The following is a 22,328-nucleotide window of genomic DNA, read 5'->3' as shown; positions in this document are numbered from 1 at the left end:
TTGGTTGTGTGTCCATCCTGTTGCGGCGGTCTTTCATTGATTCTGTTATGTTTCTTGTATTTACTGTGAGTGCCTGCAAGAAAGAACTTTGAACTTTGATCGTCATTGAGGCAATTCACCCTGCTCTTCTTGGGCACCAGTAAGATTGCTGCACTTTTGAAGCAGGTGGAAAACTTTGATTACAGCAATGAAAAGTTGAAGATGTCTATAATCATTCCAGATTGTTGTTCAGCACAGGTTTTTGGTACCCTGCCCAGGTACCCCCTCAAGCCCTGGTACATTGTGAGGAGTTGGGAATGTTAATTACATGCACCTTTTCTTGAAAGGGATAGGATGTTACGCCAGTAATCTGTTTGGAAATTCAACTATCGGGGTTGAATTAACTGGTACTAGGTGCGGTCTGCAAGATGTAGTATGAAGCCTATAGCAGTGCTTATTTTTTGAGTGACGGATGTAGCATCATGGTTAGCACGATGCTACTACAGCTAGGGGCATCAGAGTTTGGAGCGCTGTTCTGGCGTACTCTGAAAGAAAGTTTGTATGTCCTTCCCAGGTGTGCCTGAGTTTCCTCTGGGTGCTCTTGCTTCCTCCCACAGTCCAAAGAAAACTTGGTTAGTAGGTTAATGGCCCATTATAAATTGTCCTGTGATTAGGCTGGGGGTGAATTGGTGGTCAGGGACGGTGTGCCGGAAGGGCCTGTTCCACACTGTATCTCCAAATTAAAAAATAAAATAGATTATTCACAGGCAGTGTGATCCAAACTGATGGTGAGCACCTTCTTTGCCTTCAGTAATCTCTTTGATAATGTTGATAGGGATGTTCAGCTGCCCTTGGTCTTTAGAGTGTGGAGGAAACTAGAGTTGGAGATGCTTTGGAAGAAACTTAAATGAGTAACTGCTGTGAGCTTTAGATGGTATGTACTGTTGAAGAGTGTAAGGTGGAATTTCAAGGTATTTTATTCTGATGGCATTGACAGTCTTGCATGGTTTGGAGCTGCATTCATGCAGGTAAATGAAGACACTTCCTATTTGTGCTTGTTAATGGTAGAAAGGCTCTTGAGGATCAGAGAATGATTTATTCACTAGAGGAAACATAGCTTTTGATAGTAATTATGTGGCTGATCCATTTAGGTTTCTAGGGACCTTTATGGAGTTGATATGATGACTCCAGAATCATATTTAATATCACCGACATATATCACATATATCGTGAATTGTCAATGTTAATGCCACTGAATATCAAGGGGAGATGGCTGGACTCTGTTCTAGGAGAATGATCATAAACTACCGTTTGTATGGTTCAAATGTGTTTTAACATTTATCAACTCATGTCTGAATATTGTCCAGATACTGCTGCACGCATACATAAACTGGTTCACTTTAAAGAGTTGAGAGCAAATTTGATCCAGTTCTAACCTTGTTACGAGAGGAAGGTAACTGATGAAGGAGGTGATTTGAACTTGAGATGTTGCCCCTTAGCAAAAGAAGATTGACCTCGGACAACCAGAGCTTCTCTTTTGTCCTGACGAAGGGTCTCAGGCTGAAACATCGCCTGTGCTTCTTCCTATGAATGCTGTCTGGCCTGCTGTATTCCACCAGCATTTTGTGCGTGTTGAGTAAAACATTTAAAGTGTTGTCTGCGTTTAACTTTTTACTTAGGCTCATCAAAAGCACTAAACATGATGTCCATTTCTTCAGCAATGAGAAATTGCTACTGAGTTCAGTAAGGGAGCAGGACATCAGCTATGTTTGAGTATCTTCCTCATATTCACTAACTCAGATATATGAGGAGCCAACAAATGAAAGTAATTTACTTTTTGAAGTGTTGTACTCATCCCAGTTTCATTTCTGATTAAAATTTGATTTATTTAATTCATGCTGAGGCATTTCAGTTTTTTCCTTCCATGGTGAAATGTTTACCATCATTTTTGCCCCTGCCTTCCATTTTAGAGGAATGGAATTTCTTATAAAATAAGAAAGCCATGTGCAGTTTTCCACCCACTGAAAAGGCTAGTTATGGAGGATATATCATTAGATTTCACGTCGATTATGAAGGAGGTGGGGCTGATACTAATAAGGGATAGTAGTAGACAGACAGAAAGCACTAGAGATGCAGCAAAACAGTAAGGCTAATGTCTTCTGCTGCAGAGCTGGGAGGGGCAACTTGCTTAGAGAAGGCTGAGGATTTCGAGCTGTTGGAAAACATTCCTGTTTCTCTTGCCTCATGAGAAGTATTGCAAAAAGCACAACTTCAGGAGACAAGAGTCTTCACCTTTGTTTATCTGACAGTATTCAAAAACCTGGGAAACCAGATTGGGGATTGTGACATTTAAATGAGCAACTTCACTAATATATTTAAATCTTGCTGGTGAAGCACATTTGGGTGCCTCATTCTACAAAAATCAGCAATATTTGAATATGTTGATGAAATGCCCCTACATGGTTGGAATATTTCCTGTTTCAGAAAGTTAACACCCTATTTGTCCATTAGGATTTAATGGGGAAACAATGTTTTCCTATGAAGGAGATTTTTTGTGTTCTCCTGTGACTATTAAGTATCCCAAGGCTTATCTTTTTGACCGAGTCTTGCGTGAAGTTGTATTTAACTGCATAAGCCACAAAAACTGTTGCCATGGAAATAGTTAATTTATACAACTGTCCTGGAGGCAATCCAACCAAGCTTAGAAATTATAACCACATATTTCACATCGACTCAGTATGCAGCATATCACAGGAACTCAGATGATAGATATAGAGTTCTAAGTAAACTGCATGACTGCCAATCGATTTTGATTACTTCACTGGACTATCACATGTATGTTCTTTCTACAATCATTGTCCACTGAATATATATATACTTCAAGCCTTTGACCTGTGCTTTCAGAGATAGTCTTCTGCACACTACTGATGTAACACACAGTTATTCGAATTACTGTCACCTTTCTGTCAGCTTGAACCAGTCTGACCATTCTCCTCTCATTAACAAGGCATTTTCACCCACAGAACTGTTGCTTATTGGATATTTTTTTTAAAAATTATTTTTCACATAATTCTCTGTAAACTCAGGAGATGAGCAGTTTCTGAGATACTCAAACCAGATCGTCTGGCTCCAACAAACATTCCACAGTCAAAGTCACTTAGATCACATTTCTTCCCCATGCTGATATTTGGTCTGAACAACAACTGAACCTCTTGACTATGCCTGCATGCTTTATGTATTGAGTTGCTTCCACGTGATTGGCTGATTAGCTATTTGTATTAATGAGTGGTCATACAAGTGTACCTAATACAGTGGCCACAAGGTATATATTCAATATAAATATGTTTGGCAGTTCATATTACAGCCCAAAACATATCATTTCTTTCTGGGCATGAGCTGTGGACTCAACCTGAATTTAATCATTGATCTAAATCAGGGTTTCCCAACCTGGGGTTCACGGATCTCTCAGTTAATGGTAAAGCTCATTGGCATAAAAAGGGTTGGGAACCCCTGATCTAAAAGTTACTTAATTTAAAACTGTGAAAATTATGAGCATTACAGAGTTCCGCTGTGGTTGCCATTGACATCAATTTTTCCAGACCTTCTTAACATCACACTTGATTGAATGATGCCTTAATATTGAGACCATTTGTACCTAAAACTCTGTGGATACAATGTCCCAAAATATTTTTTGGCTGGATGTCATTGCAACAGTTTGGTGAATAGAACCACCTATTGCAATAACATAAGAGCATAAGAAGTAGGAGCAGGAGGAGGTCCCTTCAGCCTGATCTGCCATTCATGTAGATCCTCACCATTATCTTTTTCTTTCCAGTCCAATCCTCAAATTGTTTTAATTTTGTTTTCCTTTGCCTCAATTTTCCTGCTCTTCCTAGACCTCACTTAATTTTCCAAGGAACAAATACTGCTATATATCATTTTTACCTGTTGTGAAAAGCATGTTATCAGAGGGCACAGATGCAATAAGGGACTCTGCTGAATGGGTGGTTCCTGTCTGCAATTATGTAAACTCATTTATTGCCATGGAAATACCAATAAAATTTCTACCAAAAGCCCTTATCTATCAAGGCATGTATTTTTTAAACATTCACAAGTAATAATGGTTCAGATTTTCCTGTTTAGGTGCATTGTCTGCATTCAAAGCTTGCATTCCCATTTCCTCAAACTTATTTTGTCTGCTATGGAGGGCAGTGCTACTGACCCTGTACTTCCTCTAACTCATCCTTGAATATGGGATCTTTTTCTGTCTACCTGAGAAGGCAGATAGGCCATATGTTTATGTCATCTAAAACACTCCAACTGCAATTATGCTGCCCTCTTTTGGTTTAATTAAATTCACCTCACTGCAGAAGGATTGGAACAGCCTGCCAAAATTACATTTTTTTTAGCATTACTGACTAGCTCACTGCACAATTTCTGTTTTTCATAACATCCCTTAACATCACTTTTAGTTTTAGAATGGAGATGAGGAGGAATATCTTTAGCCAGAGAGCGATGAATCTGTGAAATTTGTTGCCACAGGTGGCTGTGGAGACCAAATCATTAGGTATATTTAAGGCAGAGATTGATAGATTATTGATTAGGCAGGGTATGAAGGGATATGGGGAGAAGATAGGAGATTGGGGCTGAGAAGGAAAATGGATCAGCCTTGATGAAATGGCGGAGAAGATTTGATAAGCCAAATGGCCTAAATCTGCTCCTATAGCTTGTGATCTTATGGTGTTACAGCTAATTCAGTATTTACTTCCTCGACAGTAGCCTTCTCTTCAGGTCAGAATCAAAACACTTATCAATAAACTTCACCAGCATTTGTTTATTCTCTGTAATACATGCAAAATGCTGGAGGAACTCAAGAAGTCAGGCAGCATCTATGGAGAAGAATAAAGAGTAAGTGTTTCAGGCTGAGGCCCTTCATTAGAGTCCTTACATCTCTACTTGCTTTCCACTACTTTTAGGCATTGAATTGCTCTATGAAACTAGTTTGTCTATCTCTAACTCTCTAATTTTTTAAGAGAAACTTAAAGAAAAGTCTTCCTCCAGATGATCGAGACTGGATTTGATCTGAAACGGCAGTTTTGCATTGTGCTCTTTATCTCAAAATGGCTGAGAACTGTTCGTTCTCAGAGTAGTGGCAATAATTTTTCAACAAAGAAAAGAAAAACACATGTCAAACAGCCCATTTACTTAATCATTTGATATCCATACTGTGCTTGTGTCAGTAACTGCTATTCAATTTTTTCACTTCTTCTGACATCAGATCATCATCATATCATCATTATGTGCCGAGTCATGTAACATGGGCGATCATGGTCTTCCATCTGTCTTTAATCTGAGAAGTTCTAATAAGTTCCTCAAAACTTTTGCTTGTCCATCTCTTGCTGGAGCTTATGAATGTCATGTGCTGTTGACTGGGACTTTTCTCATTCATCAATTTTTCCCATCACTGCAAGATGTTGAGCTTCTCTTTTCTCAGTATGTGTCCCAAAAATTCCAGCTACCATTTCCTGATTGATGATATCAGCCCTCTTCTTATTCCAGTTTTTTGCAACACCTCCTCATCTGTTACTCTGTCCTTCCACGATATTTTTATCATTCTTCTCAAAAAACATATTTCTACAGCTTCGAGTTTTCCCTCATTTTGCTTTGATATCATCCAACATCAAAGTGGATTGGTCTTTATTAGCAATATTAAAGCAAATGAGTTTTTATTAGCAGTATGGAAGCCACCTAATTTGCATCCTGTTGGAAGCTGGGTATCTATGTCTGAAATACAGCACAGTAGCAGGCCCTTCTAGCCCACTGTACACTGCCTAATTGTGATTAATTAACTTATGAACCTGTGTGTCTTTGGAATGTGGGAGGAAACCAGAACACCAAGAGGAAACCCACACAGTAATGGGGAGGATGTGCAAACTCGTTCAGAGAGAGGCAGAACTGAATCTGGATCATTAGCACTGTAATAACATTACACTAACTGCTACACTACCTTGTCTGTGCTTGGCTCATATCTATGTAAAGCTTTCCTTATCCATCTGCCGATCAAAATGTCTTTTTGTAATTGTACCCATCTGTATCACTTTCTCTGTCAGCATGACCTTATATGGTTCTGTAAGGTCACCACTCAGTCTCCTCTGTTCCAGGCAATAAAGCTCCTGTCTATCCACTCTCTCCTTGTAACTCCAGTCCTGGTCAAATCCTTGTGAATTTTTTCTTCATCTTTTTCATATTAATGGCGTCCTTCCTAAATCTGGGTGACCAGAACTGCACACAGTACTCCAAATGTGATCAAACCAACATCTTATACAGCTGTAACGTAACGAGATGCCTCAACTCTTGTATGTTCATCTTGATGCCTTCATCGATGAAGGCACGTGTGCCAGGTGCCTTTTTCACCCCCCTCCGCACCCCGTCTATCTGTGTCACCACTCTCAGAGAACTAAATACCGCTACTTCTGGGTCTCTCTTCTACAATACTTTTCAGTGCCCTATCATTTACTGTGTAAGTCCTACCCTGGTTTAACTTACCAAAATGCAACACTGTACATATGTTGAAATTAAATTCCATCTACCACTCCTTGGCCCACTTTCTCAGCTGCTCTAAATCCATTTGTAATCCTAGATACCTTTCTTGACTGTCCACTATACTACCAATTTTGATGTCATCCACAATATCCCAACAATGTGTTCCTAATCATAACATTCTCATCCAGGTTGCTAAAATAGATGACAACCAACAACAATCCCCAGAGCACGCCACTGGTGACGAGCCTCCAGTCTGAAAAACAGCCCTCCGCTGACACCCTGTGATTGTTACCACCAAACTGATTCTGTATTCAAGTGGCTAGCTCACTTTGGATCTAGCCTTCTTAGCCAGCCATCCATTTAGTACCTTGTCAAAGGTCTTGCTAAAGTCCAAGATAGACAACACTTAATGCCATGCCCTTGTCAGTCTTTCTGATCACTTGTCAAAAATTCAAATCCATGATCTCCCATAAAGAAAGACATACTGACTAACTTAATCAATCTTTGCCTTTCTAAATACAGGTAGATCTAGTCTCTCAGAAGCCCATCACATCACTGATGTTTGGCTCACCAGGCTGAGTTCTCTGAATTGCTTTTGCCGCATTTCATGAATGAAGACACATAGACTGATTTTCCAGTAGCTTGCTCATGGCTAGCTCTGATACAGATATGCCTGCTAGGCCTTCATTTCTTCCCTGGCTTCCCACAGTATTCTATGATATATTTTGTCAGGTCCCAGGAACTTAGCCACCCCTAAGGGATTTAAGAACTCTTCCTTCAGTTAGTCCTGACGAAGGGTCTCGGCCTGAAACGTCGACTGCACCTCTTCCTATAGATGCTGCTTGGCCTGCTGCATTCACCAGCAACTTTGATGTATGTTGCTAAGAACTCAAGCACTTCTTTAGTGACGTGATATATTTCAGGATATTACTGTTCCCCTCCCTGAATTCCCCACCTTCTGTAATCTTCTCCATATTAAATACAGAAGAAAAATATTCAATTAAGACCTTTCCCATTTCCCATATGGCCACACAAAAACAAGCACATTGATACTTAATAGTTCTTATTCTCTCCTTCATTACCCTTTTGCTCTTAATATATTCATAGAATCTCTCAGAAATCTCCTTTATCTTCTCTGCCAAAATTATTTGATTTATTTGTCCTCCTGATTTCCCTCTTAAGTGAACTCCTATTTGATGTACTCTTGTTGACAATAGGTAGTGTGTTGCATTACCCTTCTAAAAACACTAGGCAGAGACTAAAACTAGTACAGTGGCCACACCTCATCAGTATAACTTCAATAGTTGTCAGTGTGAAATGAGCATTAACCAGTTGGAAAAGGTGGAGAGTGGGAAAATTTCTACTTCACTTACAGAGCTGACTTGGAGGTTAGTGCAACAGGAGGAGCAATCTCTTTGAGCCAAAAACCAACCCCAAGATTTACAAAGTCCTAAATGAACATTTCTGGTACCTGAAACATTAATGTCATATTAGTTCTTGGAGTGGCCCACAACTGTTTCTTCGCGAACTGTTTGATCATCCCATTGGAAGTCAATTCTATGGTGCAATGCTGAAAATAGGATTTTCAAGTGAAAATCCTATTCGCTTGAGAATAGATTTATGTGTCCTTGGATGAACAAAGGACTGTAGATTTTGGTCAGCTTTTTTATCATTTTCCCACCTTAAGTAGACATTGTAGGTAGATTTTTGTCAATGCTTGCAATAGGAACTCAACCTTTTTTTGGTGCGATAAATAGGTAATGTGTGCAATCTTCAAACCCAATTGGGCATCCCACAAAAAGGGAGATTGGCAAAAACCCTATTAAAAATAGTTCATGCATTAAAACTTTTAGCTGTGTGGATCCTGACTGAAACTGCGCCTGCAGAGATTGCAGCAACCATGAAGCATGGGGAAGCTATCCGAACACTTAAGAAGCTCTCTCCATGGAGTCACTGAACAGCTGCAGAAAAGCATGCCATGGAGTTAAAGTAAAGTGTAGGTTACATGTTTTCTATATGTGACCAACTCTCACCTCTCCTTCTGCTCACCAAGAAATGAACAGATTGAGTCCTATGCCTCAACTGACATTGTGCCACTGGAAGGCATGGAGACAACACCATCCTGTCAGCGACTGCAGCGTGTACCTGTGCTGCAAATTATACAGAAGGATTGCTAAAAATAATGGAACATCCAGCTATGAAATTAGAAATAGACTGTTGAGTAAAAACTGAAATAGAAAGACAGCAGTTCAATGAATGAATCCTTTATCACAACACCCTGATAATTTACTGTGGTGTTTGTACATGAGTCATAAACATTGGGTGGGGGGTGCACTATTAACATCCAACTTCTCCTAGTAAATGCTGAAATGTATACTCCATACTGGGTGACATCAGTAAACGTGAATCTGACCTGGGTAAACTTCCAAATACATTGTTTATTTTTTACAGTGCCCTGTAGTGTTTTGGACAACCTTACAATGATGGCTAATGGGTCCAAAGTGATTTCTAGTTTGATCTAACATGCAAAAGTAATTTTACTTTCTAAATGTGAGGCTCATTTAGATATTACTGAGATCTTTCATCACATCTGATTTTTTTTTGTTTTTTGTTCAATCATTTTGTTCAAATGATTGTTTTGAGCAAATTAAGAAGGGTGTGGGAATAAAAGCCCGTGTCAAGAGAAGGCAGAGCAAAGCTTGACATATTAACCCAAAATTTTTTTTATCTGACATAGATAGTGATTGGAAAATGATATGATGAGTATGAACTTTTATGATATGAGCCTTTGGCAAATGCTAAGAATATCAGAGTAGAATTCTGCTTCATTTTGCCTTTCTGGCCTCATGTTTTCTTACACAACAAAAGATGCAAGAAAATGTGTGCAGACATGTTAGTACTTTATAAATTGAGGCTGGTAGGAAGTTTGGCAGGCTGATCAAGTTTCAATTACTCTCTACACTGGTAGCCCTGAAAATTTTACACACATGATTAACAGCAGTGCAAAAAGAATCAGGTTCATGCCCCTGTAACCTGGCTAAAAAGATCCTAGACTGAATTCTTGAATATAAACCTAGCATCGGTAATACTGACCATAGACTGCTGCGAAAACAGCTGGTTTACTAAAGCTTGTTAGGCAATAAATTCTGCCATACTTACTTGGTCTTGTCTACATACAGCTCCAGACCCAGAAGAAAGTGATTACTTTAATCCATTTTTAACCCAAAACTTTGAACCCTGTTCACCTAGGGCACTTATTTTAACAGCGTGGGCATTAGAAGCTGTCTTTACTGGTGATATCCACAGTTACGCAACGTGTGCACATTTGAGCCCATTGCTCCACAGGGACTAAAGACAATGTCCATCCATCTGCACCTATTGCAGATAACTGTTGTGTAAAACTTCGTGGTCCGCCATAATTTTGTTTCACACAAGTGGCTTCTTGACTACCATTTTAGATAATTTCTCGGAATACATTCTACCATTCTGAATTCCTCAGTATTTGATAGATATATTTTGCATTTCACTGGAAGACTTAACATTATTAGAGGAGGTTAGACAAGGGACCATGTTTATTTCTGGGCTCTAGAGAATTTTGATTGGAATTGTATGGAATGAAGTATGATAAGGACACAGTGGACAGTGTCTGAGGACAGTTGTGCTTCCATTAAATAGAGTTGGATATGACTCTTCTAAATTGATCAGAAACTGGTCAACGTGTTAGGTTTTCAAGAAGATCTTAGAGGAGGAGATGAAAGTAAAGCTGGGGAATGTGGAGAGGTTCAGTGATTAAACTCCATACCCAAAGGCTGCTGAAGACATGTCTGTCAGTAGTGGAGTAAAGGACATCAAGGAAGTATCGGAACAGGAGGAATGAAGAGATCCCAGAGGACTGTTATGCTGTATTAGGCTATGGATTAGGAAGGAGTCTTGTTATTGAAGGATTTGAAGAAGACTATGTGATACTGAAACTGAAGCAGGTTGAATGAGTGTCAAACTTCAACGCTCTCAGGTTTTGGAAAGCTGTGAAGTGAGAGGCAGTTTGTGAAAACATTAGAGTAGTCAGAAATAGGAGTAATAAAGCACTGACCAAGCAAGCAGGTTGAATGGGTGTCAAACTTTGATGCTGTCAGGTTTTGGAAAGCTGTGAAGTGAGAGGCAGTTCATGGAAACATTAGAAAGGTCACAAATGGGAGTAATAAAGCCAGAAATGAGGGTTTCAACAGAAAGACAGCCACGGGTAAAAAAGGATGATAATGTGGAAGGGGACATCAGCAGGTTTGGCAATGAGAATATGTGTCGAAAACTTAGCTTCAGGTCAAGTTGGATGCCATAATCCTGAAGGGTCTAGTTTAAATGCAGTTAATCCTTGTGTTTAAGACTACAATTAACAAGGAGTTGTGCAAAAGGACCAGGGAAGAAAGAAAAAATATGGGATTTGAAATGCTGCTTAGGTTCCTGATATATCATAAGAATTGTTAAACCAGATGGGATCATTCAGAGAAGCTGAGACTTCCCTGATTTATATGCCTATCTGTACAACTCTGGATAATGCACCGAGCCATCACAACATCAAATAAACATTTGAACAAATTGTTAATGTTACTAAATTAGAATTTTGGAAGTTTCATGGATAGATATTCCCTTTAGGGAATTATGAGCATGTTTCCTGAGTAAGTTATATTTTCCAATAAAGGCCTTTGCAACCACTCCCCACTTTGTACTTCAGTTTCATATGATGGGTGAAAATATATTAACATAAGTTTTGTGATTAGCAGGTCTTATACAGCTCCAAAGAATATCAGCAATGTATATGAGCCCATGTATCCTAGGTGCACTAAGGGCAGTATATTTGCTTTGTTTTGGTTTCTGACTGAGTTAGGCTGTTCTACATCCAAAATGACTGCTTATTTTCTGTATCAGCCTACTTATGAGAAGACTGGAAGAGTTACCGAAAAAAAACATCAACTGCTGCATGTGTCTACAAAGTTTTCATTTGATTTTATTTGTCATTTCAATTAAAATTAGACTTGCTAAAACTGTCTAGACTCTAGAGGAGTGAGGGAAATATTTTATCCTTGCTCGGCAATACCTTGAGCTGAATTGCTTTGTCCTCGCGTTTCCCGATCCCTCTAGTTGAAACTACTCTCCTTCCCCGCCCCCCTATATTCTCTGTCAATGTAACTTATCTGTACCAACGGCTCACAGTGTCTTTACATCTAAACTGCAAAGCAAACAGATGCCGACCTCAGGAAAGAATATGATGAAAAGCACCAGTGTGATCGGAGATATGTACAGCATAGAGAAGAACGATGGCAGCCAATCTGACACAGCTGTGGGCACTGTTGCCGCCGGTGGCAAAAAACGAAGATCCAGCATCGGCGCCAAAATGGTAGCTATCGTTGGTCTCTCGAGGCGTAGCCGTAGCACTTCACAGCTCAGTCAAACAGGTATGTGTAACTTCTTTTAAAGACTTTTATCAACATTATGTTTGTCCTTTGTAGCTGCACAGGAAGCATTCTAAATGCTGAAGATAATTTCTGGATCAGTTGCGAGCTGGCTACAGTAACAATTTCATTATGTTTGTCCCGTTTTATGATGCTTAAAATTTTGAAAATAATAGCAAGTTCAAATAGCATTTAACTTAAGGATTTTAGGACACATTAAGCTCCAATTGTTGTAGTGGTTCTGATAGACAGCAAGTAATGAATGAATGTACAGTGTAACTTATTGTTTCAAAGTACCTTATCACCACAAGATTGAGTCTGGAATGAATAATGTAGGGATTATTTACAAAAGTGAAGATTATCTTTTGGATTGTAAGGATACCCCTTTCAACCAACGTTGACACCTGCTATCCAACACAAGAAACCAAACTGAAATTATGGTGAGGTTAGTCACTCCCCTTTAAATAAACTTCGGATATATGCAAATCTACCTTAAGTCCAGGATGTGCTGAGAGACATACAGAATGTCAACAATGGGGAATTCACCTTCCTATCTCGGCCTGTCAGAACTGCGGATGAAAATGTGATCCTACTTTCTTGAATGGAGATACTGGCCCTGTAAAAGGTAAGTGATCCAATTTCAGTCATTCTCTTCACATATTTTGCTTTATTGTAATGTTTTAAATGACATTTTAGTGTTTCAATGTGTTTTATTAATTTTCTTTAAAAAATAGTCATTTTCATTTTAATTACAAAATGATAAGTGGCAGAGATGGATGATAGCCAGGGACATTTTTCCCAGGGCAAAAAATGGCTAATACAAGGGAGCATAAGGTACATGGAGCTTAGAAAAATAGAGGGCTATGGGTAACCCTAGGTAATTTCTAAAATAAGTACATGTTTGGCACAGCATTGTGGGCCAAAGGGCCTGTATTGTGCTGTAGGTTTTCTATGTTTCTATAATTTTAAGATGATTGGAGGAATGTTTAGTGGTGATGTTAGAGATAATTTCTTTACACAGAGAGTGATGGGTGCATGCAACACACTGCCAGGGTGGTGGTAATGGCAAATATATTAGGGAAATTTAAGAAACTCTTAGATAGGCGCATGGATGATAGAAAAATAGAGATCTATGTAGGGAGATAAGGGTTAGATTGATCTTAGAATAGGTTAAAATATTGGCACAATATCATATGCCGAAGGGCCTGTACTGTGCTGTAATGTTCCATGTTCTTGATTAAGTACATGTAACATATTTTAAATGTCCGTGAAAATTACAAACGTTTAAGAAAAGTCACAGAGCCTTAACTGACTGACAGGAGGCACAGTTCCACTTCCAGACTTCCCTTCTGTCAAGGTTTATTATAGAGGTCTAGGAGTTTGACTGGACTATGCCACCTGAAGCCAGGTTGCCATGGATGTTTCAATACAGGCTGTTGAACACAACCTGGGTACAGGGCAGGGGATCACTCTCTGTATCCAGCCCAGAGAAGTGATTGCATTGAATGGTACTTGTCCAAAGGATAAACTGAATCCAGTTGGAATTGGTTTCGAATTTATTATACATTATTAGTTCTGAATGTGTTTGAAAATTGCCTCCACTAAGGCCCATCTCTATTTTATTGATGAGTTTTGAGATAACACTGAAAATAAAATGTGCTTCATTATTTGGGAATATAGATTTAAGAATGCAGATTATTTATAGAATTGTATATCATTTCCTTGCAAACTTGAGGAAAAAGATCTAAAGGAAATGTCTTAATCAATAATGTATATCAATCAGTGATTTCAATGTGAAAATATATTAAGTCAAAAGAAAATTTATATTTGTGTGAAAATGAATAGTAATTACAAATAATTTCTTAGTAAAGCAGTTAAAACATTTAACAGTCCAATTTCACTTGGATATTGGAAATTCACCCTTGCAGAATTCGTAAATATCCAAAACTTTGAGAAAGAAAATAAAACTGAACTTATATTAAGAATGTATATAGATAAACAAAAATGTTATTTCTTTTCAATTCACATTTCTTGACTCATTGGCAGATGATGCTGTTTTGCTTTATAGCAAATCATGATACTTGCTGGATTGTAGGAATGCAAGCCCCTCAAGAACCACAGGTTCACCTGCGGTTGCAGATAATATTTATCACAATCATTTATGGTACTCAGCTTTCTAGCATCCATAAATGCTCCACAGTTCACTTTTGTCTTCACTTGCAAAATCTTTAATGAGTGTGCTTTTTTACTCCATTCAAAGTGATTTATTAATTCAATATATATTGAATTCTGAGCGTAGGCATACACTTCATGCAGGGACTCCCAACCTTTTTTAATGCCATGGACCCCTACTATTAACCAAGGAGTCTGTGGACCATAGGTGGGAATCCCTGACTTTACTGAAGGTATTTGTTGCACCTGTTGCTGGCATGGTGATGGGTGGTTACACAGATAAATATATTATATTTATCGAGGAGCAGAGAGGGAAACAGATTCTGGAAAAGTGTAATAATAACAGGGTTGTTGTGGTGGGAGATTTTAATTTCCCAAATATTGATTGGCATCTCCCCAGAGCGAGGTGTTTAAATGGGGTGGAGATTGTTAGGTGTGTTCAGGAAGGTTTCTTGACACAATATGTAGATAAGCCTACAAGAGGAGAGGCTGTGCTTGATCTGGTATTGGGAAATGAACCTGGTCAGGTGTCAGGTCTCTCAGTGGGAGAGCATCTTGGAGATAGTGATCACAATTCTACCTCCTTTACCATAGATTTGGAGAGGGATAGAAACAGACAAGTTAGGAAAGCGTTTAATTGGAGGGAGGGGAAATATGAAACTATCAGGCAGGAATTTGGAAGCATAAATTGGAAACAAATGTTCTCAGGGAAATGTCTGGCAGAAACGTGGCAAAAGTTCGGGGGATATCTGCGTGGCATTCTGCATAGGTATGTTCCAATGAGACAGGGAAAGGCTGTTAGGGTACAGAAACCGTGGTGTACAAAGACTGTTGAAAATCGAGTCAAGAAAAGAAAAGCTTGTGAAAGGTTCAAAAAATTAGGTAATGATAGAGATCTACAAGATTATAAGGCTAGCAGAAAGGAGCTTAAGAATGAAATTAGGAGAGCAAGAAGGCCATGGCGAGCAGGTTAAAGAAAACCCCAAGGCATTCTACAGGTATGTGAAGAGACCATTCAGGTGTGACAGTGGAAAAGTGTGTATGGAACCAGAGGAGATAGCTGAGGTACTTAATGAATACTTTGCTTCAGTATTCACTACGGAAAAGGATCTTGGCAATTGTAGGGATGATTTACAGTGAATTGAAAAGCTTGTGCATATAGACATTAAGAAAGAGGGTGTGCTGGAGCTTTTGGAAAGCATCAAGTTGGATAAGTCTCTGGGACCGGATGAGATGTACCTCAGGCTACTGTGGGAAGCGAGGGAGGAGATTGATGAGCCTCTGGCAATGAACTTTGCATCATCAATGTGGATGGGGGAGATTCCGGAGGATTCAAGGGTTGTAGATGTTGTTCCCTTTTTCAAGAAAGGGACTAGAGATACCCCAGGAAATTATAGACCAGTGAGTCTTTCTTACTTCAGTGGTTGGTAAGTTGACGGAAACGATCCTGAGGGGCTGGGTTGGAGAGACATAATATGATTAGGAATAGTCAGCATGTCTTTGTCAAAGGCAGGTCGTGCCTTACGAGCCTGATTGAATTTTTTGAGGATGTGACTAAACATGTTGATGAAGGCAGAACAGTAGATGTCGTGTATATGGATTTCAGCAAGGCATTTCATAAGGTACCCCATGCATTGAGAAAGTAAGGAGGCATGGGATCCAAGGGGACCTTGCTTTGTGGAACCAGAACTGGCTTGCCCACAGAAGGCAAAGAGTGGTTGTAGACGGGTCATATTCTGCATGGAAGTCAGTCCCAGTGGTGTGCCTCAGGGATCTGTTCTGGGACCCCTTCTCTTTGTGATTTTTATAAATGACCTGGATGAGGAAGTGGAGGGATGAGGGCCTTCTATATATTAGCGAGACCCGACGCAGACTGGGAGACCGCTTTGCTGAACACCTACTCTCTGTCCACCAGAGAAAGCAGGATCTCCCAGTGGCCACACATTTTAATTCCACATCCCATTCCCATTCTGATATGTCTATCCACGGCCTCCTCTACTGTAAAGATGAAGCCACACTCAGGTTGGAGGAACAACACCTTATATTCCGTCTAGGTAGCCTCCAACCTGATGGCATGAACATCGACTTCTCTAACTTCCGCTAATGCCCCACCTCCCCCTCGTACCCCATCCGTTATTTATTTTTATAAACACATTCTTTCTCTCACTCTCCTTTTTCTCCCTCTGTCCCTCTGACTATACCCCTTGCCCATCCTCTGGGTTCCCCCCCACTTTGTCTTTCTCCCTGGGCCTCCTGTCCCATGATCCTCTCATATCCCCTTTGCCAATCACCTGTCCAGCTCTTGGCTCCATCCCTCCCCCTCCTGTCTTCTCCTATCATTTTGGATCTCCCCCTCCCCCTCCCACTTTCAAATCTCTCACTAGCTCTTCCTTCAGTTAGTGCTGACGAAGGGTCTCGGCCTGAAACGTCGACTGTACCTCTTCCTAGAGGTGCTGCCTGGCCTGCTGCATTCACCAGCAACTTTGATATGTGTTGCTTGAATTTCCAGCATCTGCAGAATTCCTGTTGTTTGGATGAGTTAGTAAATTTGCTGATGACTCAAAGGTTGGGGGTGTTGTGGATAGTGTGGAAGGCTGTCAGAGGTTACAGCTGGGCATTGATAGGATGCAAAACTGGGCTGAGAAGTGGCAGATGGAGTTCAACCCAGATAAGTGTGAAGTGGTTAATTTTGGTAGGTCAAATATGATGGCAGAATATAGTATTAATGGTAAGACTCTTGGCAGTGTGGAGGGTCAGAGGGATCTTGAGGTCCGAGTCCATAGGACACTCAAAGCTGCTGTGCATGTTGACTCTGCGGCTAAGAAGGCATACGGTGCATTGGCCTTCATCAACCGTGGGTTTGAGCTTAAGAGCCGAGGGGTAATGTTACGGCTATATAGGACCCTGGTCAAACCCCGCTTGGACTACTGTGCTCAGTTCTGGTCACCTCACTACAAGAAGGATGTGGAAACTATAGAAAGGTTGCAGAGGAGATTTACAAGGATGTTGCTTGGATTGGGGAGCATGCCTTATGAGAATAGATTGAGTGAACTTGGCCTTTTCTCCTTGGAGTGACGGAGGATGAGATGTGACCTCATAGAGATGTATAAGATAATGAGAGACATTGATCATGTGGATAGTCAGAGGCTTTTTCCAAAGGCTGAAATGACTTAGAAGAGAGGACAGTTTTAAGCTGCTTGGAAGTAGGTACAGAGGAGATGTCAGGGGTAAGTTTTTCTTACGCAGAGAGTGGTTACTGCGTGGAATGGGCTGCTGGCGACGTTGTTGGAAGTCCTTTAAGAAACTCCTGGGCATGTAAATGGAGCTCAGAAAAATAAAGAGCTATGAGTAACCCTGGGTAATTTCTAAAGTAAGTACATGTTCGGCACAGCATTGTGGGCCAAAGGGCCTGTATTGTGCTGTAGGTTTTTTTTCTATGTTTACCATAATAACTGTTATACTATTTTCTGTGTTATTTAGAGCATATGTTATGCATCCAAGTTTCTCAAAATTTTTGAGATTATATATTTTATTTGCATAAAATTGCATTGAAATTCTGAAATAGAAATTGGTCATTGGCTTCAACTAGTCCCTGACGGGGTGAGCTCTGAGCAGTAGTTTCTGTACCCTGAGTTTATCTTGTTACTGTATTTTTACTTTTTTTTGAACCGTTGCTAAGCATTGACGTGACTTATTAATCACAACTCTCTCGTATGTAGTTTATGCCGTATGTATAGAAGGTTTCTCCTGCCATGCTCTCAAAATCAGTGTAAATTTTATTCTAAACTCTTTCATTCACAGGTCTGGTTCTTTTTGCACTATGTTATCTTTTTGTTGTTTTAAAGGCATATCAATACATCCCTTAATCTTGCCCATTTTAACAAAGAAATCTTAACTTATCTACCTTTGCATCTTGTAAAATTTTAATATGTCTGAAGTAATAAGGCAAACATAATTTAAACATCCCAAAATTGCATGCTTCAACAAGCGTGCTCGAACGTAGCCACAGGGTTCTCATTTCCTTCTTTTAATATACTAATTTGGCTTGACTGTCACAGCTTCATCCAAAAGGCAGACTTGCTGTTCATATTTTGCTTAGTAGCGAGATGGTTTTATATGGTGCCGTTTGAATGCTCAAGATGTGTCAATTCCATTCATTTAGATTTGCTGCCAAGACGATTTTATTTACAAGTAAATGTGCTTCACAATTTCTACTAGTCCAGAATTTATATTGTTTCATTTAAAGAGCTACGTATAAAGAAAAGCTTTTCCTTTTCTGTGGCTTCACACATGCTGTCACCTCAGTTTGGAGTTCTAAAAAATTATAAAGCAATAAAAAGATTATGTGGAAGATTTGGCAGAGGATGAAGCAGGATGAAAATGATTTGAACAAATCTTCATATGGTGACCTTATTTTGGCTTTTTTTGTGTTGAGCATGGGAAGGATGTGAAAGTGCTGGAGAGAATGCAGAGGAGAATTGCCAGGATATTGCTTGAAGTAAGGTGTTTCTGTTATGAGGGGAGACAGAATAGATGGGTCTGGAGCAGATGAGCAGAAATACAGTTGTCCCCCGCTTTTCGAACGTTCGCTTTACGAAACCTCACTGGTACAAAAGACCTACATTAGTACCCTATTTTCGCTTTCAGAAGGTGTTTTCACTGTTACGAAAAAAAAAATTCGGCGTGCGATAAAAGACAGCGCACCCCGAGCAGCCGCTCTCCCCCGGATTCGGAACTGCTTTGCTTTAACACGTGCCTGTGAGCAGCCATTTGCAAGATGAGTTCTATGGTATCGGAAAAGCCTGAGAGAGCTCGTAAGGGTGTTACACTTACGGTAAAACTAGACATAATTAAGCATTTTGATCATGGTGAACGAAGTAAGGACAACGTGAGTTTGGCTTGTGGAAGCTGACGAACATGATGTTGAAGAGGTTTTGGCATCCCATCACCAAGAACTGACAGATGAAGAGCTGAAGCAATTAGAAGAAAAAAGGATAACAATCGAAACTGAATGAGTAATGATAAAGTACGACTTTAATTTTGAAAGGGTACGTCGGTTTAGGGGATATTTGCAGGATGGTTTGAGTCCTTATTAAAGAACTATGTGATAGAAAAATGCGCAAGGCTCAGCAGTCAAGCAAGCCTTCCACATCAACCACAGCAGACGACGAACCTCGACCTTCGACATCGAGGTGGGCAGAGATAGAAGAAGATGAGCTGCCTGCCCTAATGGAAACAGGCGACAAGATGACACCCCAGTGTCCCACCACCCCAACCCCCAGGCCACGGACAGATACCGATTCGCGGAGAATGCAAAGGTAGGCTGGGAGGCACACAGCACATCTTTAAGAAAAAAAGCCGAAATAAACATGCTAGTTAATTAGGTGCTGCCGACACGTAATTGTCGGCCCAGATCAGAGACGACGCAATCGGAAATCGGCACTGATCTGTGCCAACAATTACGGGCGGTACCTAATTAATTAGCATGTTTGTTTCAGCTTTTTTCTTAAAGATGTGCTGTGTACCTCCCGGCTACTGCTGGACCCCTGCGTTCTTCACGGCAATGTATCGCTCAGCGGCCTGGAGGGTGGGGGGCCACTGCACCACCCAAACTCTGACGACTCAGTCTAACACACCATTATCAGTGTGCTCACTGTCTTCCCGATTCCCGTAAGTGATACTACACTGTACATACATTATTTCTACTTTATAAAGGCTGTGTATTTTTACATGTTATTTAGTATGATTTGGCAGCTTCATAGTTTAAAGGTTACTGGAGAGCGCTTGCACCGTGTTTTTGCCAACAGCGCTTGTGTGAGATTTTCTGCCGACGGCGCTTGCGTGAGATTTTCGCTACAGAGATCTATGTCGGCAATGATTGTGGAAAAGTATTTCTACTTTATATAGGCTGTGTATTTATCATATCATTCCTGCTTTTACTATATGTTACTGTTATTTTAGGTTTTATGTGTTATTTGGCATGATTTGGTCGGTTATTTTTGGGTCTGCGAACGCTCACAAAATTTTCCCATATAAATAAATGGTAATTGCTTCTTCTCTTTACGACATTCCGGCTTACGAACAGTTTCATAGGAACACTCTACCTTCGGATGGCGGGAGAAACCTGTAATGAGTGGCTGAAGTTCATTCATAGTCCTAACTTTAGTATCAGTCACTGGTGGTTTCCTTCCCAAATCCCAGCAAAAGGCAAGACAGTGAGAAGCAGATGATGTCTGATGAGCAAAATGATTCGTGGAGAGATCAACAGCAGAGCAGAGCAGAGCAAAGGCAGATGGAGAAGTAAAATGGGAATTAAACAGTTGATGTTTTGGGCCAAAACCCTTCATCAGGACTGGAAAGGTAGGGGGCAGAAGGCAGGATTAAAACACAGGGGGAGAGCAGATTTACAAGCTGGCAGGTGATAAGTGAAACCAGGTGATGGAGATAAAATGAGAAATTGGGAGCTGATAGGGCTGAAGAAAATATCGAATAGAAGACCGTGAATAAAGAGATGGGAGGAGGGGAACAAGAGGGAGGAAATGGACGGGTCATGAGGGTAGGGGAGGAGAAGAGAAGTCATAAGAGGATAATCAAAATGGGGAATGGAAAATAAGAAGGAGAGTGGAAGAAAAGAGGAGGGAGTGATTGCCGTGTTAGATGTTCACGCCATAAGGTTGGAGGCTACCCAGATGGAATATAAGGTTTTGCTCCTCCAGCCTGAGTGTAACCTCATTGTAGCAGTAGAGGAAGCCTTGGACAGACAGGTCTGTGTGGCAATGGAAAGTTCAATTGAAACGGGTGGACACTGGGTGATCTTGACTGTTGCAACAGACAGAGTGAAGGTGCTTGATAAAGCAATCCCCCAATCAGCGTCAGGTCTCACCAATATAGAGGAGGTTGCAGAGGGAGCAAAGAATATTGTAGATGGTCCTAACAGACTTGCAGTTAAGGTGCTACCTCACCTGGAAGAACAGTTTGAATTGTGGTGAGGGAGGAGGTGTAGGAGCAGACGTAGCATGTGTCACACTTTTAAGGATAAGTGTCAGGAAGGAAATCACTGGGGAGGGATGAGTGGACAAACGAGTCACATAGAGAGTAATTCCTACAAAAAGCAGGGTGGGGGAGAAGGGAAAGCCCCGTGATAGGGTCCCGTTGAGATGGCCGATGATTTGGAGGATGATGTGCTGGATATAGAGGCTTGTAGGGTGGTAGGTAAGTACATGGGGAATACTATTCCTATTATGATGGTGGGGAATGAGGTGAGTATAGACATGGAGGAATTGGAGGAGATGTAGGTGAGGACAGCATTAATGGTGATGGTAGGGAAAAGTTGTACTTGAAAGAGGACAACTTGCTGGATGTTCTAGAATGGAAAGCCTCTTTCTGCAATCAGATGAGATGGAGATGGAGGAACTTAAAGCATTATTAAAGTGACAAGGTAGAAAGAGGAATAGTTAAGGTAACTGTGAGAGTCAGTGAGTTTATAAAAGATGTCAGTTGGCAGTTTGCGTCTGGATACAGAGAGATCAAAAAAGGAGAGAAAGATGCCAGAAATGAAGCAAGTAAATTTGAGGGTAGGGTAGATGTTGTAGCAAGGTTGATGAAATTGATAAGCTTAGTATTGGTGCATGACGCCCAATGAAAAGCAGGCATAACTGGGGCCCATGTGAGTTTTCATGGCTACATTTCTGGTTTAGAGAAAATGGGAGAAGAAAAAAGAGAAATTGTTGAAGGTGAGAACCAGTTCCACAAGTTAGAGGAGGGTGGTAATGGAGGGGAACTGTTTAGATCTGCTGTCTATAAAGAAGAAAGAAGCCATATTGATGGGGGTTGGAAGTGTACAGGGACTTTTCATGCATAGCGAAAATAAGGCGATATGTGTCAGGAAACTGAAATTGATTGAAGTGATGGAGAGCAAGTGAAATGTCACCAATGTAGGTAGGAAGGAACTGAACCGAAGGGGACACGAGCTCAGTGGGGCAGTAGCAGGCAGAAAAAATGGGCCTACCTGGATAGTTATGTTTGTGGATCTTGAGTAGGAGGTAAAAATGAACAGTACAGGGAACTATGGGGTTCGTAGCAGTAGATGGGGGATCTCAAGAGTGAATGATTGGTGATGATGTGGATGATACTGTCTTGATGCTTCTATTTAGGGGGCAAGTAAGAGCAGGTGCCAGTAAGCTGCTG

The 22,328-nt window shown here is 40.5% G+C and overlaps 1 protein-coding gene across 2 annotated transcripts in view; it reads left to right on the top strand.

The window, feature by feature from the left end:
- Window positions 1-22,328, top strand: part of rims2a (regulating synaptic membrane exocytosis 2a) — a 1,139,701-nt gene that overhangs the window by 951,912 nt on the left and 165,461 nt on the right. For both annotated transcript variants that reach the window (XM_063054936.1, XM_063054922.1), the window contains one exon: window positions 11,755-11,972. In XM_063054936.1, coding sequence (XP_062911006.1) covers window positions 11,755-11,972 — 218 coding nt within the window. The remainder of the gene's footprint in view (window positions 1-11,754; window positions 11,973-22,328) is intronic.

The sequence above is a fragment of the Mobula hypostoma genome, chromosome 1 (genome assembly GCF_963921235.1).
Source record: "Mobula hypostoma chromosome 1, sMobHyp1.1, whole genome shotgun sequence".
Taxonomy (NCBI): Eukaryota; Metazoa; Chordata; class Chondrichthyes; order Myliobatiformes; family Myliobatidae; genus Mobula; species Mobula hypostoma.
This window is presented reverse-complemented; position numbering and strand designations above follow the sequence as displayed.